The following is a 27,384-nucleotide window of genomic DNA, read 5'->3' as shown; positions in this document are numbered from 1 at the left end:
AAGAGATCACAGGAGATGAAGAGAGGGAGAGAAAGAGAACAAAATCGATATTAAAAAAACATCTCATGGGATCAGATAGACAGAGAGAGAAACATAAAAAGGCAATTAGGCCTTACTATTAGATGAGGGAAGATAAGAAAATATACATGGTCATTACTTCCTTCTTTCATTCCCTTCTGTTATGAAAGTAAACATTTATTATCTCCAACTTTCTTCTTCCATCGCTCCGCTTTCTACATCTGTTACCTTGACTCTTGCCTGATTTGTCATGTTGTTTTAATCAGCCGCCATATTTGGCAAGCCACGCTTTCTATCTATCTTTCTCTATTTTTACATTTTTTAATATGACGCCTATCATTCCCTCATTCCAAACATTGGTTACAATCTGTGCCATCGCCTTACTTTTGCACAAAGGATAAATTCTCCCCCATTTCTCCTTTTATCTGCTCGCCCTGAATCTGAATCACAACACAGAAACACTGTCATCACACAGAGAACTGTAACAGCGGGAATATATGTTTGCTGTCTGGGCTTGTTGAGTTGAATCCTAATGAGTTATCAGACTCTGCCGAAAAAAAGCTTCCTCTTTCTACTGTCAGGGTGATTTGCACGACAAGTAAACAGAAAATAAGAGAACCCAGCAGCCAAAAAGACACTTTCTGGTCTTAGCAGAGGCTGGGTTATTACAGAGGATATTGCAGCAGTCACACACACACCCACAGACAAACATATATCAAGGCAAGCCATGCTCTGCGGAGATTTCATTCAATAATAATCAATAAAATACACATCAATCACATTTCTAAAAAAAATCAAATGAAACAGGTCTTTCTTGTTCCTGCAGCATGTCACTGCACTGGCTCCGACACAAAATAACACAAGCAGCACTGCAAAAACTCCATCAGCAGGAAAGGCACGTGAAGAAAAAACGGAACGAAGGAAGGAAATTGAAGAGAGGAAGAGGAAGCACAGGAAGGATATTGTACATTAGTGGGCATGTTGTAAGAGGCACGAGTCATATAGCTGCGGGCAACCTTGAAACCTGAGTGAGAGAGATGGAGGTAGGGAGAGAGAGAGAGAGAGAGAGAGAGAGAGAGAGAGAGAGAGAGAGAGAGAGAGAGAGAGAGAGAGAGAGAGAGAGAGAGAGAGAGAGAGAGAGAGAGAGAGAGAGAGAGAGAGAGAGAGAGAGAGAGAGAGAGAGAGAGAGAGAGAGAGAGAGAGAGAGAGAGAGAGCATTCCAACACCGAGATCTGTCACCTGAACACTAGCCCGGTAACCTTGGTAACTCCCTGACCAATGGCTGGTTGGCAGGAGGTCCTTCAAGACTTGTGACACTCACTGACACACACGAACAACACACACACACACACACACACACACACACACCCACACACACGCACACACACACAGAGCACCATTGCCTACAGATTTCTTCGTGACTTGAAGTGGGTAAACAATTCTTAGGACTCTCTAAGTTGAGAGCACACACACCCACACACACAGTAAAGCAGCTGGGTGAGGTTCATTGATATGCTCTGTTTAAACATCATCATTCCCCATCTGGCTCGCCTCACATCACTTTACAACCTAATGAAGAGAGAAGCAAAACTTGAAGATGGCTACAAAGTGTTTGAATATTAATACTTTTTTTTTTTAACCCCATTTGAAAGATGACGGCTAGAGGGAAGAGATAGATGGGGGAGGTGTTCGAAGAAAGGAAGGAACAAGAATATTCATATATATATGAATGCAGCATTTGTAGTAAATTGCAAGTTGCTGACCCTGTTGTCTTAGCTGACAGCTGTTGCCCAGGTTACCTGAGCGGAGACATGAGTATGGGCGGGGATTAAAAACTGACATGGAGCTAAAACACTTCCTATAGACAGAAATCTTAGTAGTTTTAAAACGCTGATTTCAAATGAACACGTTTTAGTATGGATGTAGCCAGAGCTACTCACCAGTCTCCCATTCTGTTCCTCCCAAAGTCTACTCTCTTTCTGTTGTGTTTACCTCCTCACCATCACTCCATCCACACCAGCATCATCATTTACACCAACCATCGCTATTTCTCTTTCCTGTTTTCTCCTGTTCGTCCTACATTCCTTCAGCCCCTCTCTGTCTGGCTTTTTAACTCCTCTCTTAAATGTGTGATTGGGTGTTCTTTGTATTTGATGTTTTTAGCTCCACTGATTAATGTTCCTAAGCGTCCATCAACACAAGAGGAAAATAAAGAATGTATGTATTGGTAAAACACGGTGTTAAAATCCACCTCTCTCCCTCCCTGCTCTTGTTTCCTTCAATCTCTTTGGTGGCGTATATATCTTCCACATTCTCATTTCCTCCATTCTCTGTTCATACATTCTCACTCCATCTAGGTCCCAGTCTGCCCATTCTTTCTCTAATTTGCATCCATCCCTCCATCACTCCACATTCTTGCTCTTCCCTCAACATCTAGTTATTTTTCAGCCCCTCTTTCCTCCCTTATCACTCTCTTATCCCCTTCCTAAATCTCCCAATGTCCCCCTTTCTACTCCCTGAGCACCCATTCCCCATTCATATCCTCTTGTCCTCCCTCCGTCTCTCCTCTGCTTTGTCTCAATTGTCCTCCAGGGTGTTATGATGGCTTCACCCAGGGCTGAAAGATCCAAACAGGTCTTGCTTGATTTACCATCAGATCTATCTGGTGCAGGAATCAACGTAATCTTTATTATCATCATTGCAGTCATTACGGTAAATTGGAGAAAGCTTAAAGGCTTATATTATACAACTCCTTACTTCCCGTCTCAAGATGTATTTGGCAGAGGTTAAGAAATGATGGTAACTTTTATCATAATTTCTGGAGTCATTATGCTAAATGGTGATGGGGAATCATTAAGTGATGGGAGACGGGCTTGTTACAGAATGGAGTCGATCATATGCAGGACAAGTGTAGAAATTCTCCATCATCAGTGAAATGATATAAGATGTAAAACAGGCATGTGTGGGGAGGAGTATCTGTGAAGCCTTGTCGACAATGGGCATAAAAATACAATCGATGTGCCAGAGGTGTTCTGAGATCAAAATATCTCAACATTTTGGGCAGTGGCACAAGCACAAGGCTTAAGGGGTATTGAAATTGAATATAAGTGATAATACAACGTGAATAAACCCTTGGTGCCTCTGTTGATTGGTGCAACCTTATCAGCTGAATGTGTCGGATCCATTTCCCCATAGTAATACGTCAAAACACATTTGAAATTCAAATTCAAGAAATGTGTTGGTTTTTTCTTTTTTCTTGGTAGTTTCACAAATGGAAGCAAAAGTGCTTTGGCTTCAGTAAATGTCCTCCATACGGTATAATCCAAATATGTACATATGTATGAGCCATTTAACTTCACACTCTGGCAGATACCATCCTGCGCTCCTTTCCTCCGCCTGTTCCTCAGCCCTGATTGGCTGTTAGATACATGCATGAGTGCAAGTCAGAATTATCCATATTTTCCCAAAAGCTTAATTTTCCTATTCGAAGCTGTTCAACTCAGGGTTATGTTGGAAGGACAGTGAATCCACTGCTGCCACATTGACCCAGTGTTATGTATTTTTGATGAGGAATGGGACTTCTACCCTTGATCTCAGTTAACGATGCAGCAAGGCTTCCATGCAGTTTTTCCTTTTTAAAAAGCGTCCGTCGATATGAGGCTTGGGAGTAATGACAATATATATTGTGCAAGGACACGTGGGAAAAGATGCATTTTCTAAATTGGAACATTCCCATAATGCAACAGAAATTCATACTGACAGTTAATCAGTCAAACTGGCAATCCACTCAACTCTAAAATCACTCAGCAGTCATCAGAGACACAGAGAGTAGCTGTCGTACATTCACACGGGGACACTTACATGTATGGGATTAGGTGTGTGTGTGTGTGTGTGTCCTTGTACAGATGTCTTTGTGAGGACCAGTTGAGAACCTACAAAGTGAGGACATTTGGGAAAGTGAGGACATTTTGGCAGGTCCTGACATTCTGACCCACTTTTAATGGGCTGTTTCAGGGTTAAGACTTGGTTTTAGGGTTAATCTAGTCTGGCACTAACTGAAAATTGCTGTGACTACAAGAATATTCTACAAGATGGCTGATTTAAACACATTGAGCCATGGACACATTAGTAGTTTGAGTAATGCACAAAATTAAAAATAGAAAATGACGTTGATGCTGCAGAGCTGAATAATAACAACAGTTTAATATTGTTAGCTGAGGTAAAATCCATATTCCTCAGTCTCTGTGATGCCTCATGACGTTGATACATTATGTCAATAATTTACCAGTATCAGTCTAGGGGAAGCAAAGGTCAGGTCATTAAGAAGCCACGGCGTTATCAATTAATATTAGTCATTATTTTTCCAAGTCAGTACAACAGTCGGATGGTGAGTGGTTGGGAGCTCCTCTTAAGGCCTGCCCAACATCACACACAAACACACAAAGGACTGTGAAGTGGAAGAAAAATATTGCATCGCTCTGGAGACCACGCAGGAATAAATGAAGAACACTACAGTTGAGCAGCGCATTGCCTTAAACTAAGATGCCATTATGTCAAATAGTGACATACAGCACGCTTGTCTTTGATATTGTATGTGACACAAAGTTAATGAGAAACCAAGTGTGAGGTGCTGCGACTCTTATTTCATTGAGTGCCTTGATCATTGAGTGAAATGGGAGAGAAACATATTTTACCGGGTGACAGGCCTCACCCTGCAGAGCTTACATGGCTGTGTGTTTACTTATTGTGGACACGCAAATAAGAGTTGGGTGTGTGTATGAGTGTGTCGACATGTGCAAGCATCTGTGTGTATGTGTGTGTGCTTCTGTGTGTGTGCGCGCATGTATGTGCTTGTGTGAGTGATACCAAACACAGCTCAGATGCTGACCTATTCTGACATAATATTATTCTGCTGCAAGGGATCAAACCTGAAATGGGAGAAAATCCATAGCGCACAGGAGACAATGGTGACAGAGAGCTAGTAAGAAGTTTATTGTGAAAGAGAAAAGGGCTGAGAGAAAGAGAGAGAGAAAAGTAGTGAGAGAAGAGAAGGAGAGAAAGCATGGCACGATGAAGGGGGGAAAATAAATCAAGTTCCTATAACCTCACAGGAATCAAATATATGAAAGGGCCTGGATTGAAGAAGACAAACACATCCAAATAAATCAAATGCCAGAGCTAGAGAACAAAAGACGTCTGAATGGGACTCACAGGGTCTCTTAATAACATCACAGCCTTCCATATCGCCCCCAGCTTTAAAAATGCCATTCCACCCTGTTGAGCGGCTTCCACATATATATTTGTCAGCTTGAGAAAAAGTAATAACAGGTTCAAAGTCTCCATCTTGACGGAACCTTTTAGCCGATCGTTTGCCGTCAGGTATTTCACGCTGACCTAAATCTTAGTTCATATATCTCCTTTTAGCAGACCGTGTGAAGAAGCAGCAGAGAACAAGAGATCATTTAGCCTTTGACACGTCTTTTTTTCCCTCTATGTACTAACAATTTTCTCTGAGAGTAGGTTTTGACTTTTTGCCATCAAGTAGAGGAGGCCGTTATGAGTATTTGACAGCATTTTATTTCCATAGAGTTTTGTTGGTATAAACACGTAATCAAACGTGGCAACAGCGTCTCTGATGGCTCCACTGCAGCAGAAAGGAAGCATGAGCTTGTGTCAAGGCAACTTAGAGGGAGGGACAGGCAGGAGTGAACCACTAGAGTGCAGCCTGTAGCCTTCACCAAGCAGCATGAACGAATAAGAGACTGACAACAACACAGAGGGAGGTGCGGGGAGCGAAAACAATAAAGAGGGGAAAATATAGAAAAATAGAAAGACAGTAGAATATATTTGCAATTATTCTGTGGCGCAGTGAAAGAGATGCACAGGGGGGAAAGCCAATGAGAAGGAGGAGGCGAAGAGAAACAGCACATGAGTCACAGGGGAAGGGCCTCCTCCGTATCACTGCTGCCTCACTGTGCTTTCTACCACTCCGCTGGTGTCAACTCTGTCGTGTAGAATTCATCCATGAAAACAGACGCTCTCTCCATCCCGTTCATGACCAGCCCTTCACCCAGCGCTCTCTGCTGTCTCTTCTGCCTGCTCACGCTCTGCTGCTACCTAAAATCAGTCTTCCTCATATGACGCCATCATCATAGAGCATCGAGACTCAGCAGTGAACAATCCACCCCCATTATACTTCAGCATATAGCTCCTGGACATGTATTACAGTAATTGCAACACATTTTAATGTATTATAGCCACAGGACGACTATTCTCTTACTCATACCCAATGTTCCTATTTCCCTCGGTATTTCTGCTGACATATGTAATTATAAATGATTCAGCACTTTAACTTAATACTATAGTGCAAAACTAACTTGTGAACATAAGCTTGATAAACCAGAGGACCTGTCCTGCACCTGAAGTTGCAGCAGCCCAGTCTAGCGGGCAATGTACTTTAAAGTTCCCCGACAGCATAGAACGCCTCGGGCCTTGTTCTCGCTGTGAGCACACGCAATCAGCACATTGTGTCTGAAGGGTCGACTCCCCTTCACAAAGGAGGCCCCAGTGGTTCCCTGGGTTGTTGTGATGCCTCGCTCACCTTTAAGCTGCTATATGTTCACAGGCGCAGCAAACACAGAGTGGTGCTGATTTTACCCCACAACCTCCTTGTAGCCAATCAGTAGGAAAAAACATGAAGTTTGACTTTGGTCTTGTTGGCCTGAGCGGCGAGTGCTGCAAAAAACAAGACCTGTTCTTTTAATGCTGTCTGTGCACCCACAGTGGTCGGAGATCACCCTGCAATGCTCTCTAATATGACAGTGATGACACAAAGAGTTTGAACCATACGTTGTCAAAATATCTTGGACACAGGTGCCGCCATCTTTTGCTTTTGACATTATTTGGTGCCGGAGTCTACGCTAAGTGAAGGAGCTTGGTGTGGGTTCGCGGCTTCGACCCCTGCCGATACATGCGTTCTGTTCCATGTCCGAACCATTCACATGGAGAAGGCAGGGTTTAAGATATTTCATGACGACAGCCAACCACCAGGGGGCAATCAAGAGGAGTTGGCTTCACTTTTAGCAGATTTCAAGTTGTTCCTCTTCCTATACAATCTGGGGTTTGAATTGAACAGCATATGCAGCACTGCTAGTTTATGATAACGATCTTGTCGATGTTTAAGATATTTTAAAATCATTTAAGAACGTTCACATTTTCAAACGGTGTCATTGGAGCCACTGTCACTCACACCAAGATATCTACTCTATGTTTTATTGTGGCAAAGGTTTAGGATTATTACAGCAATGTGATAATACATTTTATGACCGGTGTTCAAAATTTTTGTACTCATGTATAGTGTTAAAAATTTGTAGAACTTTCTTTCTTGGATACACAATATTAAATGAGTGTCTATAAGGAACATAGCATGACAATTATGGATATTATATATTAACTTCTTATTATTATCAATCGGATACTATTAAAAAAGATATATGCATGACAGCTTAGAGGACAGACTTATTCATGATTCTAGAATCACTATTAAATACATACACCTCTGCAAACAAGCAATGTGTGTGAGTGTACACTAATAGTTGTGTGCTTACATGTGGTTATGTACTGCATTTATCTCATCATTTTAAAAACACCACCCGCCACTTTAATCACTCCTCCCAACACTCGCAACGCTTCCAACGCTGGCTCCAGTTCAAGTCTAATATATTCAAGGGAGAGGAAGACTCTCACTGGAGGAGAGCGGGCCGATGAGAGCGGGGGGCATGCAAATGAGATGCAGCAGTCAGGTATTTATAATGCTGGGTAATCGCCAGGGGAATTAAGTATCTAACCATACGCATGTTATCTGTGTATCATTAACATCATTTAGATTTAGCTTTATCCCCAGTCAACAGACATCCCTGTAGCCTGAGCTGTGTGTGTGTGTGTACACGTTTACCTCCATGTATTAATTGCAGAAAGAACTTAGGTTAACAAAAACCTGTAAATAGAAATGTATTACTGGAGTGGTTTGTATTTCACTGATCAGTTCTATTGAGTAAATAACTTGTCTAATGGAGACAATAATTTGTGAAGCGTTATGTTTTACCATTTTGGAATGTATGTAATATTTAGGCGGGGGGGGGGGCTGTAGTAGAAGTCTTTATAGAAAGATAATGTAAACAATATTAACAAAATACAAAATACAATACATAAGTACTTCTTGAAGAACACACTGTGCTTGAACATTGAACAATTTTCAAAATATATCAAATGTTGTGTGGCTTTGCTCAAAGCTACAGAACAGTAAACAAGGGAACTTAAATGTGCATCTCACTGAATCAGGAATTGTATATGGATGATAGTCATATAATTGGCCCATCTGCATACATTGTGGCCCCTTTAGCAGCTGCTGTCCATTAGCAGCAACATGTTATGTTTAGTTCTGACTTTTAGCATAATAATGACTGAAAATATGTAATTTCACAAAACAACCAAAATCCATGTGTTCAAAATGACAAAGTTAAATGTTGGAAAATAAAGACCTGACTCTACTTAGTGGAGAATAACTGCATTGATGCTGCTGCTGTTCTGCACTTATTTCCCTGCATTGAGAAACTATCTCTGGAGTCTTCTGACGCAAATGTTTGTATTAGTAACCCCAGTGTCATTGGTCTTTTGTTTGAAACGAACACCGTATCATGAAATAGAAAAGACTTACCTTGCGGATGCCTTCTTTTGACTCCTCAACATTGTTGTCCCCTCCTCCGGTGCGGTTGATCATCCGCCACATCTGGGAGTACATGGGATCTCTCTCAAAGGGGTTCATAGATTTGGAGCGCACCTGGTCATAGACTGCAGAGTCCAGCACTGTGCCATAAGGCAGGTCTGTCTGCTTAGATAAATCCTGAAGAGACCTAGAAATAGACAAGTGAGTAGAGTTGGTAAATTCATTCATACTCTGTGTTCAGCAGCAACACACTGCTACCACTTTGTGTCCCTTCTCTTTTCAAGGTGACATGATGTCCGGAAATGACAGTTTAAGGTTAATAATGTGACATCCAGGTAGGTCAGAGTGCAAGAAAACCATAAACTCTGAAGCTAAATGAGTCAGCAACACACAGTCCTGAGCCTTCTGCTCATCATCACTCTGAAAGCTCAACGGTACGCCCCAGCCAGCACAGGGAAGATTGCGATGTGGGCAGTGTAAGGCCCGGAGGCCGGAGGTTCCCCACCGCTGCTGCACACTGTAGATATATTGGATTTGTTTACTTGAAAGGTTGTTTACTTGACCTTGCAGAGAGCATTTGTCCACCACATGAGGGCACTCACAGAAAGCACATACTGACACTTGTTGGTCATGTAAAATAAAAACAACTTCAGTGTAGCTGATCATGTCTGAATTTCCATCCTTCATTCCCTCCATCCCTCCATCCTTCTGTCCTTACTTCCTTCCTGTAACACTTTATCCTTGAAGCATAATTCTAAATGTAAACATTAATATTTTGATTATAATCCAGTTGGAACATTTCATTGAGAATATCTAACATCTTCTAACTGTTAACGATTAACTTCTAACTAATTAGGGCCCGAGCACTGACAGGCACTGACAGATAGTTAGGCCCTATTGATATTGTAAGGATTTTTAGGGCCAGAGCACCTACGGTGGGGGGCCCTATTGTATTTCAAAGGATTTGTATTTCCCTTTTGGTCCTAGACATGCTCAAATTCTTACCAAAGATTGCAGGAAATTTCAAACCCCAAAAAGTAATTGTATTCTGGTAATTTGAAATGGCCGTGGCAAAATGACTCAACAACGCCATCTAAGGAAAAGCCAATCAGTTAGCTTTCACCGATCTTCACAAAAATTGTAGCCCAGGTGTATCATGACAAACAAAAAAGTCTATAGGTGCAAATGGAAAAACGCAACAACAGAAATATCCCTAATCAAATCAATATCAAGTCAAATTGGAAATTGAGTTTAATCAAAATCAAATCACTTTGGGGAATCAGGTGGTGACACCTTGCCCTGACATCTACTATTACATCAAGGAAAAGGGGGCCAGGACTAAAGAAGTCAAGACAATGAAAAGCTTAGTCCGTCTGAAGTGAGAAAAGTTTTCACTCTTTGTCTTTCTTTCTCTTGTGTTCTAACTTTCACCCATAAATCGCCGTCTCTGGGGGGTTTCACGAATGATTGTTAATTATAACACAACAGTGCCCATGTTGCCTCTCAAAGAGTTTGGCCGTTAAGAAATGTAATAAAGAACCAATACAGGAGCTAATTACTGTTTGTTTGTTAAAAGGCTGCTACATGCTACCCTTGGTTTGAAAGACACATTTATGTATGAAAAAATAAGCCCTAAAACTCTGAAGGTTTCCTGTTAAATGAAGAACAAGTGTACAGAATCCTACTTCATTAATTCACCTGTACTACATTCACAAAGAAGATTTAACTATGGGCACAAATGCAAATATCTAAGCAAGGTTTGAATTATTACAAGGCTGCTCTCTAACATGCACACACACGCATGAAATAATAAGTTCACTCTTTTTATTCCTCTCTCTCATGCTTTACTCTCTCCCTGGCTTTGAGGGGAAAAAATGAACATTTTAATGAACTTTGCCACAGACATGAATCTTTTATTGCTGTCAATTAATCTTAGGCCTTGATACTCTCCTCTTCCTCCCCACCCATTCCCTGTGAACACTCTCTGACCAGGATTTCCCGCTGTGTGAATTGGTTTCACTCAGCAGTGACTCTTGTTATTTAATGGTTGGTGCAAAGTGTAGGGGCGAGAGAGAGACACACGGAAAAACAGACATAAGAGAAGATTTTAAAAAGACAAAAAATGCATATTAGAAAAAAGGGGTATCAGACATCAGGCATACAGGTTGGCGTCAAGTATCCAGTAGGTTCATCTGTAATTGAATACACTTGTTAAAGGTTCATCAGCTCCTACTGGAGTAAATTTAGATACTGTAATTAGATCACACTCAGATATGAAGCTATGAGTTTCTATTCGATGAATCTCAGTTTGCAACTTCAAAGAAACACAAACATAAAAACAGGGTCAGCAATTCACTTTTTTTTACAATTTCCAAAAGAATCATTCAAGGGGCTCTAATATCTATAAGTGTGTGAAATTTGGTGAAACCTGATTGAATTTAAGGCGACTGTCTGTAAGTGGCTTCTGGTTTGTAATGAAATGAGCAATGTGACAATATGTTAGGGTGCAGTTGTATTGTGATAATGCTTATAGAAGCCAATGCCAATGAATTAAAGTTCAAGGACAACAACCCTCGTAACCAAATAATTATTATCAGGATTAGAAAAAAATGGAAGTCCTTGACTGGAACCCAAAGCAAAACTTGGGGGGCCAGGAACCTTACGTTGAATTAGAATGAAATGGAAGTTTCACTGGTTGTCTAGTAGAGAGATTCAGCCAGATCTAAGTTGTTTCAGGGTTTAAGGCCTGAAAACAGACTCTTCCCTTTGGGATCTGTTGGTCCCTTGTTCAGGCTGTCAGGAGTAGGCCTATAGCCTGACGAGCTATGTTGGAACAGGTACTAATGACGACAATGATAAAAAACTTCTAAAAGACATTGAGGTTGGCCGGATGACACAAAACATCCAAACATGCTCAAAGAGAATTCATGGTAATGGTTATAAAAGGGAAAAAAAGGAAAACCAAACTTCTAAGGCATAATTGCTGTAACTTGCCAAAACTCACTTAAAGACAAGGTAAAATATACTGCAAGAGACGTTACTCTAAGCAAATTGGTAAAAAATACAGGAAATAGGAAGGAAGATAGTTGTAAACCTATAAAGAGAAAGAAAAGAAGAGACGGTAAGAAAACCTAAAGTGTGAGTCAGTCCCCAGCTGACCTCTGTTTTTATTGGAAGGAGGCCTGATGGGTCTCTGAGGAGTGGTTACAATCTGTTTTTTGATTGATTGAACCTGGAGTTAAAGTGTAAAGTCACATACTCTCTGTCCACCGTGACCCATTAAACGTTAAATTGAATATCAAAATATGAAACAGGATAATTTATGGTCATAGCATCCTGGTGTCCTTATCATGGGCTCTTTAACAGCCTGTGAATGAAGGCAGACCAGGCCCGACTGACATTCCCCACAGAGGTTGAAACTCTTCAGCCCCAAATTGAGATGCAGATCAGATTCAGCTTTCAATAGACAAACTAAAGGTTAAGGTTAAATGCTCTAAAGTTGGAAGTGGAAATATTAAAAAGAATATTCTTCCTTTTATATGACTGATAAGTTTGCATTGTTAGAACTCTATAATAACTGCCACTGCTAAAGTTAAAATGCACCGGCATGAAATTGACTTACTGTATCTCTGAAAACAGGGAAGCACCTCATTTGTCTCCAAACACTATTAAATATCTGAGTTTTAATATTAAGACACTGACATTGGTTTTCTCCTGATCTATTAATGTTTGAGTTGTATCATGTCGATTTGCATACATGAATCATCTGTTTAATTGTCTTTTTGTGACGTCTTATGTGAATTTAATGCCTGTGTGTGTTTGAGTGTGTGTGCACAGCCACTTGTGTTTCCGTCCTGTGTGCATGCTAGCTCATTTGGCAACCAATTATATTCCCCCTAAGCAGCTCAATGAGCAGGTAAATGGAGTGAACAGCATCTGAATGTATCTCATGACAAGTAGTCAGTATGTTTGTGTGTGTGTGTTTGTGTGTGTGAGAGAGAGAGAGATAGGGAGTGAGAGAGGGTCACAGTCAGAGAGAAAGGCCTGAGAGATCACCATAACAGCATATTATTATAAATATCTTTCATTATTCTGGGTTTACCATTCATAACATAAAGCACCTGATGACCCTATGGTACACAACTGAAGATATGTCCCTAACATCTGCTGGTGGTCAGTAAGAACCATCAACTGGTGATTAGCATCTGAACTAGTGCTGGAGACCTGCTGGATATTCTCCATCTTGTCCTATGTTCTAAACTAAACAAGTTTATTTTATATTATGTAATTCTATTTTATATAATTTCATTATTTTGCTTCTCTTCCTGTTTTCATTACCACTTTTGTCATTTTTTTCTATTTTGCTGGATTGACTTTGGTTGCTGTGCAGCCTCAGGAGTTCAATGAGCTGCTTATTTTGCAGATTCTAGAGGACAAAGATGACCTTGGCTTTGTGCTTCTGGAGGGAAATTAATTTGCGGAAATGTACAAATGCATCAACAGATGGCTTTTGAAGCACCGCAGACATCCACGCAATAACAACAAGCATCTAAGTGGAGCGACGCCAAACAAGGTTAACATAGGCTGACTATAAGTGCTGCGCAAGTGCCATTTATAATGACTTGATTATTAATTATGTGCATTTTGGAAGAGTTTGTGACCTGAGAAGTCATTTCACCAAATATGCTAGTTTATATATTATTTCATATGAATATAACAAATGCTCCACTGCTGCAGTAAGTGAGACTTCACATTTCAATGTAGTCATTTGGGAAATGTTTTTGCCCGAAGCAAAGTACAAATGAGGAGCAAGCCACAGTCCATCAAATCTGATTTTGCTTCGTTATCAGTTTATATGTTATTTTTGGTCACTAACAACTGCTACATTTTCTGCAAATAAATAAATTTATCCTTTTTGTTTACTAAACAGAAGCAGGAGCAGGGCAGTGACAATCCTTTTCTCATGAACAGTGGATAACCTCATGTGACCTACCTACGACCTACGAGGACCTACTAAAGACTACACACACACACACACACACACACACACACACACACACACAGGTACACACACAGCCACGCAGGTACACACAAGCATGAAAAAACACATCCGATAAAATATCAAATCTGTTATATGAGATCGGACCAGGAAACTAATCTTTATATCCTAAACACTGTCTGTCTTGCAATCCTCACATCCTGTCCAGTCCATCCTCTTTAATTCTTCCTTTTCTTGACAGGTGCTGCCATTTTTCTTACCTCTTTAAATCCATTTCTCCGTCTGACTCATCACCCAATACTCTTCCTCTCTGTGTTTCCTTGCTCCTCTGCACTCTCTCGTTCTCCTCTGTCTCCTACCCTCTGCTTCTCTCCTCCACTTTTCCTTCTCAATCTCAATCACCCTTTATTCCTCTCCATGTGCTCCCTCTCTTCATTTCCACTTCATAATGTTTATGGCGTTTTTGTCTCACTTTGTTGCTCTTTTGCTCCGTCTCTTTGCCACTTTCCGCCGCCATCCCTCACTGTTTTCCTCTAGGATTCACAGAGAAATTGAGGGAAAACATCCAAGCGTGAAATAGTCCAGAGAGAGTTCTGAACGCTCACTTGTTATTTCATTTCCAGGATGAAACAAGGGCATTAATACTTAAAAACCTTGTCTTTCCTGACGGCTCACTGAGACTTTCCTCTCCTGCCGGTGCATTAACTTGCTTGTGCTTTTCCCTACTTAACTAGTTCCCTCCCTTAGTCAGTGACACAAACTGTACATGCATTCACTTCACTAATATGTTTATCAAGTATAAATAGATAAAAGTTCATGCTTCCATGAAGGTTGTGTTAAGCTGTTGAGGTTTGGTTATTTTGGGTGTGTTCGCTCTCTTCCCAACACCCAACTCTAGAGACCCGGGGTCGTGAGGGTGCCGCTGTTAAGGTGTAATTATCCCAGAAGAGTCAACACATTAAAATACCAAATTAAAATTAATGCAAATCCTTCATTAGCTAAATAGATGCTGAATGAGGCGGCAAACTGAGAGGCACTTGTGGTTGACAGGGGAAAAAATGAACAAACAGCACAAACAAAAGCAGATAAGAAATTCATTATCTGAGGAACTGGACAGAAGAACTGCAACCAAAGAAGAGTGAATGGAATCAAGAGTAAAGCAGAAAATAGCACGACAGAGACACAAACGGACGGAAACACATTAGGAAAAAGCTAGTGATTAGATTTACAGAAATAAATGTTGTTTATTCCAAAGCTAAGCACAATTAACTGTGGCACTGCCGGCATAGCGGATGCTCTGGCACTGATTAGTCCAATGAGAGATGAGCGTTTCCTGGTGCCACCAGGAGAGAAGCTGGCGAGCACATTATCACACGTAGAGATAAACAGAGGGCACGGAGCTGAGGGAAATAAAGTGCACGTGTGTTTGTGTGTGTTACTTCACGTGTGTGTGAAAGCACGGTAATTAGGGTGGAAGGATTTTGCCTGTTACCTTGATTCATTCCCTGCATCCAATCGGAAAGGAACATGCAAAAAATGCTTCCGCTCACTTCTGCTTTGCCCTGTTCTGACTGTGTGATTGTCTATATGTGTGTGCATGTGCAATAGTATACCTGAATACTACGGCACCACGGACAACAGAGGACAAAAATCTGGTGGATACTCACTGTATTGAGTTCTCGATGCGTGTGATGGTGAGGAAAGCTGCTAGGTTGGCCGTGTACGAGGAGATGACGATCAGAGCAAACATCCACCAGAAGCCCATCATCATCCTCGTAGCCAGGGTGGTGTATGGTACCTCTCCACCTTTTAAGAGAGAGAGAAAGAAAGAAAGAGAGACGTCAAGCAAGTGCAGCGAGAAGACAAAAAACGATGACATCAGCACATAGAGGCGATTCTCTGCTGCAGGAGAAGAAAGCTGTTGAAACAGCAGAGCACATCCTGAAAGATTATGTCTGGATTAACAGAGCTGATCTGAGACTTTGGCACCGATCTGATATTCACATGGATAATTGAGATTTAGATCTACAGTTTGCTCTGGGATGCATCATAAGGATCTTTGGGATATGATAATATTCATATATTGAGGTAACGGTGGCCTGTGCAGCCTGTCCGGCTCCGGATACGTCTTAATGCACAGTCACTCTCAACAACACCATCTGGCAACGGTGTTTTGTACACAAGTCAAAAAAATGTAACCTGCTGTTGCAATAAATTAAACATGAAACGAGTCTTTTTAGCAAAAGATTGCACAAATGTTATCAGGCCGTCCCATTAGGATTTAATGCCGCCTGGAGCACATTAGGATGAAAAGTGTCTGGTCCGTCCTCAAATATAAAAGCTCTTTATCCCCGTCTCGTGCTATAAACAGCTTTTATCGACTTATCGACTATCGTCCTCTGAAGTCTTGTTGTGCTACAGTAAAGAAGCAAACTGACTTCTGCCTTCCATGAGCTTGGAAAGTGGCTGTCACTCTGACCCCGGCCTTCACAATAAATAGATAAATATTTCACACATTTATCCTGCTTTTCATCTCAGATAGGGTGCCGTAGCTCCTATTAATAAACGCTGACAAGTTTGCGTCTAAACATATTTGGGTAAATGCACACAAACACAAAGAGCGACGATTGATTTGTAGCGTGCAAGCTCTTCCTCGCTGCATTTTATTGAAGCCTGCCAGAAATTAGCCCCATTCGTCCTTGTAGCGGGGGGGATCACCATTACATAACATCCCACCAACAGCCCCCCTCACCTCCTCCAGCCCAGACTCAATAATGTATGTGACACCCACATAATCTCAAGTTCCCTTTATCTCGTTCTCTTCCTCCAGTGTAGTCTTTCTCTTGCGAACTTCAATTCAGGCCACGTTTTTTTTCTGCATTGCTGATAGCATTTGATTTAATTCAACTGTGTTATCTCTCTGGGTTTACTGCATCTTTCTCAGAGGATGTGCTTGTTGTTGACATCAGGTTTTACAACAACAGTTCGATACTGTATGTTCTATTCAGATATATAACACAATTACACAATGGATCCTTGTGCCGTATTTGACAGTATATAATTCTCCACAGGTCTTTATGTTGTGGGATTTTATATAGAATGTTTTGTTTGCAGTTTGACTGACTCTTTGCAGGGTTACGCAAAAATACTTCACTGATATCCATGACATTTTGTGGAGGGGTGCAACATAACCCAAGGAAGGACCCATTGAATTTTGGAGCAGATCTAGTTAAGCAGACGGATCGAACATGGCGAGATATGGTGCTACCTCAGTTGTAGATTGGTTTGACACTAACTGCCATCACATGTAGCGTGTCAGTGGAATTAGATAACAGATCAGATAACATAGATACAAAAAAAATGTAAAGCACAAAAGGGCAGTAGCTGAACTGTAACCTGTTCATCATTGACTGATGCATTCTTTATGTGTTTTTGTATTCAGATTAACTTTCTCAATATTTGAATTTCAATGTGCACCTCCGCTAAGGTCCAACGGTAACTTTAAATTCAATCAACCTGCTAAAAATTACTCACACTCATAGATGTTATCTAACCATGTGTAGCTTTTTTCATCAAGATCCAGCAATCATTCTCTGAGATGTCAATGAAAATGTTGTGAAATCTTGCAAAGTTATAGAATTCTCTGGATCTGCCCCCTGATCCAGATCCTCACACAGATTTAATGGGATTTCCCATGTAATCCTGCTCACAAACAAACAAACTGTGAAGAAAATATAAAGTCTTTGGTGAAAGTAAATAAAGTTTGCAGAACCTGAAAACCTAGAATACAACCTCATCTATTTAAATATACCACTTATGCAAATATTTTGTCTAAGTTCATGCAGTTAATTATTCATGAGAAACTATTGCATATTTGCCTGTGGGAAGATGAATTGAATCTTTTCCAAGGATAAATGCAACCAGGAGGCGCAGATGCATTTATTATCATAATGTGGTCTGTGAGAACTGTCCAAATATAAGTGAAACCGTGACTTTAGTATCACTGACTTCAATAGCTTCTAAAACATGACCTTTGTGACTCATTCCACCTGCGGAAGGTATTCAGGGTTTCATACAGGAAACATCCATGGAGGAGCCATTAAGTTACCAGAGAAAAATCTATTGTTGAGTTTCAGAACAATTTTCATGTTGATTTCTCGCTGCACAAGAGACTTTTATAAAATATTTAACACAGTTGGGAAAATGACTTCGCTTTGCATGTCCCCAAAAATGTTTAGGTGAGCAGACTTTTGGTGGTTGTTTTATAATTCTTACTCTCTTATCAACTACAACAGACTTTTTGAAAAGGTCAATTTGTGTCCTGCTCTGAATACATGTGTATGTGAGAGAGAGAGAGAGAGAGAGAGAGAGAGAGAGAGAGAGAGAGAGAGAGAGAGAGAGAGAGAGAGAGAGAGAGAGAGAGAGAGAGAGAGAGAGAGAGAGAGAGAGAGAGAGAGAGAGAGAGAGAGAGAGAGAGAGAGAGAGAGAGAGAGAGAGAGAGAGAGAGAGAGAGAGAGAGAGATGAACATCTTTTTAACATATGATCTAAAGGACGGCTTTATTGGAGCTTATAACTATCATACTTCATTGTGGTGCTGTTGTATGACACTGTGTGATGTTGTGTTGACAATAAGAGGGAAGGATTCATATGTGTTCCTTTTAGGGCCAAGATAAGATTATCTAACATAAAAAGTGATTAAATAAACGGCAACTGTTTGTGTATTTGTCTTTCTTTTGTCAGCTAAGGGACAATACATATAGCACAGCAGTACAAACACACACACACACACACACACACACACAAACACACACACACTCACACTCACACACACACACACGCCCCTTATCTGTTAGAACCATCTATCAGCTCATCTCTACTGTGCCTCATAGGAAGCATCGTTCCTTCTGTGCGCTGCCTAAACCATCGTTCATTGAACCAGATGTTTGTCAAGACCGAGGAGGAAAACAGGCAAATCAGTGTCAGTGAGAGTGAAAACATGTATGCACACATGTTATTTAATTTAAAGCCAACTTCCTCTTCCAATACTGTCAACAGCTCCATGAGGATAAATAACAGCGTGGAGAAAAAGATGAGGCCCTGTTTACACACGGCTTCAGCACGGTCTGAACTCACCAGGAGGTTTCAACTGACACTGAGTAACGATGCCAGTTGGGATGGTGGACTCTTCTGTTTACTTTGGTGGTTTTTTTGATCTACGCCTGCATGTGTGTTTGTGCTTGCCCTCATTCTGTCTGCTGCTCCTGTCTGTGTGTGTTCCTGGCTGGGGGCGTGGCTTTGGGTCTCCTGCAAAACATTTATCTTTTTTTGTACATGTTTTCAGCTCTGTCCAATTGTTTGTGGTTTGTCTGTTTGTCTGTCTGCAGGATTACCCAACAAGTACTGAATGGATCCCAGGATGGGAGGATGGGCCAATGAGGAGCCCGACTAAATTTTGGCATGAATCAGGAAAAATGGGTCCAGATCCAGTAATTTTTAGGACAGGCACAATTATGGGACAAATATATATGAGTATGTCAAATTCGGTAGCACTCCAAATATCCAGCAGATTAAAATGTGGTTTCCTCAGAGGTTACAAACCTGTAACTCCCACAAATGTGGAGCTGAGATAACATAATGTGGCCTCAGCTGTACAGCTTGTTTAAATTTAAGGGGCCTGTTGGCCATTGGCAGAGGAATGCGCTCCACTGGGTGCCATACTAGTTGGATCTGTCTTTATGTCCCCTGCCTGCCCCCCTTATATTAACCTGTTGTTTCTTGTGCTCCGGTTAATTAACTCCTCTCAGCACTCACCCACCGACTCCCCTCGTCAGCACTCTCTGCCCATGAGCGGTCCGGTAACTCTGCCTCGCTCTGTCCTAGAACACTCTGTACCTCAGTAGCAGATTCTCTGGATCAAAGACTCTTAAGTATTCCTCGCGTGTCAGCTCCCTCTGTTGTTGCTGTAGCACAGCTTGCAGTATTTACTTCGTCAGCACATTTTGTTATTGTAAATACATTTTTATATCTACCATACTCATGTCTTTTCTGTGTTTTGCATGTTCAGTCATTCCCTAAAAGCCTCCCTTTAAAAGAATGTATAGGCAGAGAAATTTGATTGGCTGCTAAGGGGTCAGTACACTTGTTTCCTTACAGAAAAAATACACTTTCTTGCTCATTGTAGTAACAACATAGTGAACACACTGTTAGAACACTTGTTCAATGAAGCTAATCAGGATGAGTTAAGCTATAAGCTAACACCTCTTTAGAGAAATAAGAATAAAGGAGCAACTTTAAGACACTTTTCAACTTTCCTGTTTGTGCAATCCTCAAAAACCACAGTCAAAACGTGTGTGTCTCTTGGCTTGCACGTGTGTGTTTGAATGGATTCTGGAGGAGGCACAGTAAGCATGAAACCACTTTTGTGGAAGCCATAGCAGCAGCTTCAAAGACACCATATTGTGTCCCATCGATATTAATCTCTGGGAATTCATCTCTCCTGCCTCTCCCCACATTCTCTGCAGTGTTACTCAGCAGCTGAAAGCAAGCAGCATTTCTCTATTTTTCTCCAACTCAGAAAGGATAATCTAAATCTCAGTAACTTCAGTCAAAGGAGCATACAGTGGTTGATGCATGTTGGGAGGCAAATTACTCAAAATCACATGGACTACATTGCAAATAAAAAATCAGATTGTTAAGTATTTTTCTTGCTTAATTATCCCAAACTTCTAGGTCAGCATTCTTTTCACAATTGTTATCAGAGCCTAATTGCCACTACACTTCCTGCCATCCTTGTGATTGAATGAGTCACTGGTTACAGGATGTCTACATAACTGATTGATTCATTAGACAGCTGGCTGTCTGCCTGGCTGTCTGCCTGCTCTCTTGGCTGTGTGACTGCTACGGTATGAGCTGGCCGACAGACTCCTTTTCCTATTTCCTGATTTGTGGCACTGATATTTCTGCTGGTTTTCTGATCTTCCTCCAATTTCACATGGTAATGTTATTATTATCTAAATAGAGTTATTTTTTTTAGGGCATTTTTAAGGAAATTGTATTATTTCCAAACGTATTTATTTAGTGATCAATCTGAAGTTGTCTCTTTTAATAGCAATCATTTGTCATGATTATTTAAATGTTTCAGTCACCTGGAAGGGCAATTACAAAGCCTTTATTGAAGTTTTACTAATGCTGTCTGTATAATGAATCCAGTTAATAAAACGTGAGATACCCTGCACCACTACACAACAATTCACGGTGAAGATGCCCACACACTACAATCTCTGACTTTATTCTCATTTTCCTTTCTTTTGATATTCAAAGTAATGCACAAATACTGTGTGTGTCAGTGTTTCATTGCCACTGTATGAGTTGCAAAGAAATTGGGAGTGAGTACACAAGGTAATTAGCAATACATTTACCAGATGACAACTGGAATACAAACTGCCTCCATACTTCCAATGCTGCCTATGTACACAAGCACCATCAGTCAATGTTTGTTGTGCTGAAGTGTGGTGAGAGGTGCTGGAGGCGTCCACTTGGGCGGACTTGTGCTCTGTAATTTCATCCCACAATAATGTCAGCAGCAGCATGTTTGAATAATCAGTCCCATGCTCCACTTTCCTTTCCCACTATACTTCAGACAATGAGGAGGGTAAATAGTGTCATTCCAGAGCTCTGGAAAATCCACTTCTATCAAGCGTACCATCACTTTTTAAAATCTACATTCCCACTGATAACCAGTGTGAGGCATCTCTTCAGAGTCAAAGCGTCACACTCCAATTTTCTTGGATGAAAGTAGAACAGAGACATTCTCTATGGCTTTGTAAACGAGGAAAGGAGATGATGTCAGCTCCCAGTTGGGATCACTGCAATCTTTCCCGCAAAATGATGCAACGGTTTTCTCACAAAAATTTGGACAATTTAATTATTTCACAGCTCCGAAAGTATCGAGCATAAGGACAGGGGGTGGGGGGGCGGGGTATGTCCACAACTGACAGTGATTAGAGAAACCATATGATGTCCACCCATAGCATACACAATTGGAAATTCATCAACATTCACAATAGAAGTAATAATTTGCTTGAGCAAATTCAAAGGCTTCACAATGAAGACATCACAGCCAACACACAGGTTGGTTTATCTATCCTTATTAGTTTTGACTTCCACTCATGGTTAACAGCCTAACCAAAACATTATCCCACATCTCAACCATGACCAACGCATGCATAACCCTAACCTCAACCTAATCACAGTTCACACCCCAGGAGGTCTGTTGGTCCAGACAAGGTCAGGGTTTCTACTGGAAAAGGTCCTAAAGACTATGAGTAGACACACACACACAATTATATATTAGCTTTAGTGAATTTAACTGGGACACTCAAAAAAACGGGATGGAAAATAAGTCTGATAAAAGAGCTGTTGTTTCATGGAAATTCCGTGCACAAAATTATTCCAGCAGTCAATTCATCTCCATCCAACACATCCACTGTGTCCCTCTGCCCTGCCTCCCTCTCTCACATCTTGTCCTTTTTACACGTCTCTCTCCTCTGCTGTTCCCCTCTTTCTCTCCCCCCCTCCACCCGTGTTGACATGGTGCAGTTAAAGGCAGCTCCAGATGAGAGCGGCTTTGAAGCCAGTCGAGCAGTGGGCACATCCAGGAGGGTTTTATTTATGTGTGACTTTCTTGTAAAGCTTCAAATCTCACCACTGAGCAAGCACCTTCACCGCCTCCGGTTATATCCCTCTATCACCTGATGACTTGCAGGAGTCGTTACTTAATTTAGTTTTTTTATCATCTATTTCTCCTCTAGCACCACAAACACACCCGACTGACGGTGTCCCAGTGATTATTAAAAAAACTTGGGAACGCATTACGGTGTTGGGCCCAGGGCTTAGAAGGGAAAAAGGTGAGAGACTAGAGAAAGGAAGGAGGAGGGTGACAGAGTGCAGACATCCCTCCTCCAGCGCCCTTCCTGCTCTTCAATCTCTCCATTGTGCATGTGCCACTTCTAATCCTCCCGGTTATCAGCCAAAGCGAAGAGGGACTTTCACATGTGGTTAGCAATTTTTCTCAAGCCATCAAGAGCCAACATTATGGGGATCTATTTGAGTGGTAATGTTGTGGATTTGAGCTAAGTTGCGTGAAGTTTACATTTCTGAGCTGCATCTAATGGTATCTCCCTGCCCAGCATGCACCCTGATTTCCTGAAAGACCCCATCATCAAATCATGATGGAAGAGCGGAGTGGTGAGGTTGTGTGTTTGTGGTACTTTTTAAAGGGTTTCAGGGGGATGGTTAGGATGATGAAGGCAAAGGAGGTTGAGAGGAGACAGGAAAAGTAATGGTAATGATGAGGCTCATTAAAGCATGAACACACTCTCATGCACCACACACACTCACACACCAAAAGGCTAAGATCAGCGGAAAATGTAGCTTAATTCGCTAACTTTTGGGTTCGGTGACGGTGTATATATATGTATATTTCATTCAATTCTAACAACTCTACCTAGGTGAGAAAGTTTTCCTTGAAAGAATGTAATGTCTAAGTAAGTGCATTTGTAGTATTTCCCTAACAGCAAGAGGACTTTTAATGACGGGAGTTAAACGTGATTGTTGTATTTAACTGCCTGTCAACTTGTGATTGTGACAGGAGATGTCTTGATTGCACTTCACATGACAAACTTCTTATCATTCCCTGGGTAACCTAATGTATGTAAACGTTTCAAAGGATATTTTTTTTTTCCTTTCCTAGTTATTAATATCTGAGTCGGCAGCCCTTTCATTTCTTGTGTGTGCACATATGGATCCTATCATGTAAATTAGTCAATATTGTTTCTATATTTATTTCTCGCAGTTATTAGACAGAGTGGAGATGCAATATACACAGTGTATTGCAGCAGATATAGTGCGGCTGGAAGCTAAGTCTCATGTGTGGTCCCTGAGCAGCGTGGTGCTAGACGCAGCTCTCAGAGTTGAGCACTGTAATTTCTCTGTGTTGCACACAAAGCTCACATAAAGAGAATAAATCCATACGATTTACTGTATAATTTATTTGCCACTAACACAGAGTGTAACATGCGCTGAAGGAGTGTTTGTATTATGGTAATTGCTCCAATAAAGTTATTAATATTCATGAACAATATATTAATATTTCATATTGCCAATGATTCACTTTTGATGTTGACAAATTGTTCTGGACCCTGTTGGCGCTGGCATATGCTCCACATATAGACACCTGTGTACTGTATAGTCACACAGTAACTCAACAACATACAAGTGAACACACATGTACGTGTTCCTGCATACAGGGGTATGCAGGAACGGGTTAGGGTATACATGCACACAGACAGATTAGAGCACACACACACACACACACACACACAGACACATATAAATATTTCAGAGGGATAGCAAATACAATCATGAATGAGTCTTTATCATTCTTAACATGTTATTTTTGAAAAAGTTACAGGTGAAAAGCAACAGTTGGGTTGGTTCACCTCCATGTTTTCTGGACTCTAAAAATGTAAAAATACAAAAGAATATATTCATAAAGATAAGTCAATATCCTGATGTCGTTCAATTTACTCAAAGTTATTATCATCAAAATACTAAAATTCGAAAAACTAAGTTCAAAGTGAAATTAAATCAAAACTACACAAACTAATTTAGGCAACAAAACAGTTCAATTCAGACACAGACTAATTATACTATACAGTATGAGGACAAAAAAGATAACAGTAATTACAAAGTTACAAAAGTTACAATTCTACTCTGCTGGGGCTTTTTTTGAGCAAAATAAAGTTGAATGCAATTAATTCACTGCAGAAGTCGGAAATATGCCATTAATCATTCTAAGTTGGTACCGCATGAAATTCAAGTTGTTCAAACTTAATGCAACATGATGAAAACTTTCTTTTAATCAAACTGAAACTGAACTTTTTTCCCAGCAGTGTTTGTGAGAATAGTCACCTATTTGAACAACAGCGTGAGGGATTAAAAGCGAAACACAGAAAAACATAGTTTGAAAAATACCTCATTTGTAAAGCGGACAGGTGCTTTGTTAAATCACTGGAGAGGAAAACAAAGTGCAGACGTATAATCGGAGAAATGTCTTTCTTTAGAATTACAAATCACATCACAAACCAGACGCCAGGGAACTGATTTTTAGCTTTTTGATTTGAGCATGTCCTTAACTCATTGAGGACATGGACTTCAGCTGAAAACCCACAAGAGTTTAATGTGTGTTAAAATAATAAGAGCTTCAATTTGACCTCAACGTGGAGGAAAAAGAAGATATGGAAATTGCACAGGGAGCTTGTGGAAGTCTACTCACTTTCACAAAAAGGGAGCAATTTAAAAGATTGAAATGCAAATTCTTCCTCCACTTGGGCGTGTGCGCGTCATGTAGATATCAGCTTTGTCTGCGTGTGAGCGAGGGTGAACCATTGAGGAGGACTCCCTTTGATTACCGGTGCACCTACTGTATATGTGTGTGTGTGTGCGTGTGTGTGTGTGTGTTCAGGGAGAACAGATAACATGTTACATTATTTCATTTCAGCCTTGTTGTCCTTATAGAGAACAGTGCGTGTTTTACATCAAGACAAAAAAGGAGAGCGGCGAGGGTATTTGATGGCCTTTTGCTGAGATTTGAAATTAATTGGAAAAGACAACTTCGCAAATCGATTTTTCCGGCAGTTTTCTTTGGGTCTCCCTCGTTTACTCTCTCTCGCTCTGTCTCTCCCTCTCTCTCTCTCTTCTTCTCTACATGCTTGTAATGATGTTATGTTTGGGAAATAACTTCATCAGGGAAGGCTTTAATGTGCAGACAGAAGCATTGTGTACCTAGACGTAATCATTCTCCGGCTGCAACGGAGACCCTGAACACAAACTTTATACACAGTATTTGAAGCAGCAGGATATGTGACTGGATTAATTCAGAATCCACCGTCTGTTATAACAAAGTAAGAGAAAGAAAACCTTGAAGTCTGCCGCATCAATTACAATCCTGCTTTCTGACCTGGAATTGACTCTCTGACTTCTGACCTGGACTCTGACCCTACACATCAGAGATATACTGGTACTGGTGCTAAAGAAAAAACAGGCTACCGTCAGTCTTTTCATGAGAGCATCACTATTTGATTTGCTGTGGATTTACTGTTTGTTGTTCATGTTTGGTTTGACTGTTCGAGCATCAGTGTAACCGATGAGCTGTGACGAACCAAGTCCTTCCGATCTTCCCATTTTGATTCTTGTGACCTGGAGATGCAGCAACTTACACTGTCTCACAAACTACCTACAGTACAAAGCATTTTGTGCAGCTCTTCTCAATTTTTGTGACACACAAACTAAACACATCCGTTGGCAACATTTTTCCTCAAATTAACCAGGCTCTCACATACACTCACTTCAGAGACACTCAAACCAAGTGGCTGCATCATTGCCTGTAAACGTTAATTAGAACCGACTGCTTTTTGGCCTTGGATCACTTTTTTATTATTCCCTGGAAAGAATGGAGGTAGAGACATGAGGGTCCGTGTTGCACTGGGGCAAGTGTGAAGGCTGGCAATAAACTCCAGGTCTTTTTCTTGGTGAGTGCATGTCACATCTTTATGACTTGTCCTCCCGAAATAGCTGAGGTGGGAGTGCAGTGACTTTGTCGAGTGTGTGTGCGCGTGTGTGTCTGTGTGAAAGAGTGTGCATGTGTGTGCACCATATGCAGAAATTGCTTGACATTGGACTTATTACAGAAACGCGTATTTCTCCTCCTCGTCTTCCCTCCGTTCTTTGAGCCTCATCAGCACTTCTGCCTCCGTTTCACAGTTGAAAGGAGCAGAAAAATGATGGCGTCAGCAGAAATTTCGTTGAGCTTATTTACAGACTGTGTTTCCCCGCCCGCCTCCTATACATGGATCAATACAATCTGTGTAAAAGAGAAGGGTTACAACAGCCGACGGGAAGTCAGGGCCATGGGCGTGTGTACGCGTGTGAAATCACTGCTGCTCAAGGGTCTGTGCCACTTTTTCTGTGTGTATAACAATATTTCTGAAGGTAAGTAATAAGACTTTTTTCTGTAGAGAATGAGATCAATTTTACACACACTCACACACACCAGAATAAAGTTAATCCATAACATCTGTAGCTTGTTTAAAACGTGGTGATGAACAAAAGCTATTGATTAAAATCTTATCCAGATAATCTTCATGGGAGAATAGGAGATTAGTAACAAACTTCTGTGAGGCATGTGCCCATGAATCTACTCCCCGCGCTCAGACAGACGATGAAACTCAAAACACATTCTGAATGGAGACTAGAAAGAACACACTATTGTTGGTGTCTGAAAAACTACAAAAACTACGAATCCCTCCGATTAAAATGAAAAAAACTCACAGAGGCTGTACTGAACATCAGAGAAAAACACAAAGCCGGTCAGATTAAATCCAGGGCTCTCTGAAGGCTCCTCTCTTTCACCCAAAAAATTAAATACACAAGGGCACATGTACGCGTGTCCAACACACACACGCACACAGTGAATTCAGCAAACAGCTACAGTACTGTGGTCCTGTTATAGGTGACTGGATGCAGTCTGCCTATCAAACCAAAAAGACCACGCTGCTCGCCAAGTGCAACTTCTGACAGCCG

The 27,384-nt window shown here is 41.0% G+C and overlaps 1 protein-coding gene across 1 annotated transcript in view; it reads right to left on the bottom strand.

Annotated features, from left to right (window-relative positions):
- Window positions 1–27,384, bottom strand: part of grid2 (glutamate receptor, ionotropic, delta 2) — a 436,646-nt gene that overhangs the window by 45,538 nt on the left and 363,724 nt on the right. Inside the window, exons 12-13 of the mRNA XM_061071705.1 lie at window positions 15,410–15,548; window positions 8,735–8,930 (exon numbers count right to left, since the gene is read on the bottom strand). Of these exons, the coding sequence (XP_060927688.1) occupies window positions 8,735–8,930; window positions 15,410–15,548 (335 nt within the window). The remainder of the gene's footprint in view (window positions 1–8,734; window positions 8,931–15,409; window positions 15,549–27,384) is intronic.

Source organism: Limanda limanda, chromosome 5 (assembly GCF_963576545.1).
Source record: "Limanda limanda chromosome 5, fLimLim1.1, whole genome shotgun sequence".
NCBI classification, from domain to species: domain Eukaryota; kingdom Metazoa; phylum Chordata; class Actinopteri; order Pleuronectiformes; family Pleuronectidae; genus Limanda; species Limanda limanda.
This window is presented reverse-complemented; position numbering and strand designations above follow the sequence as displayed.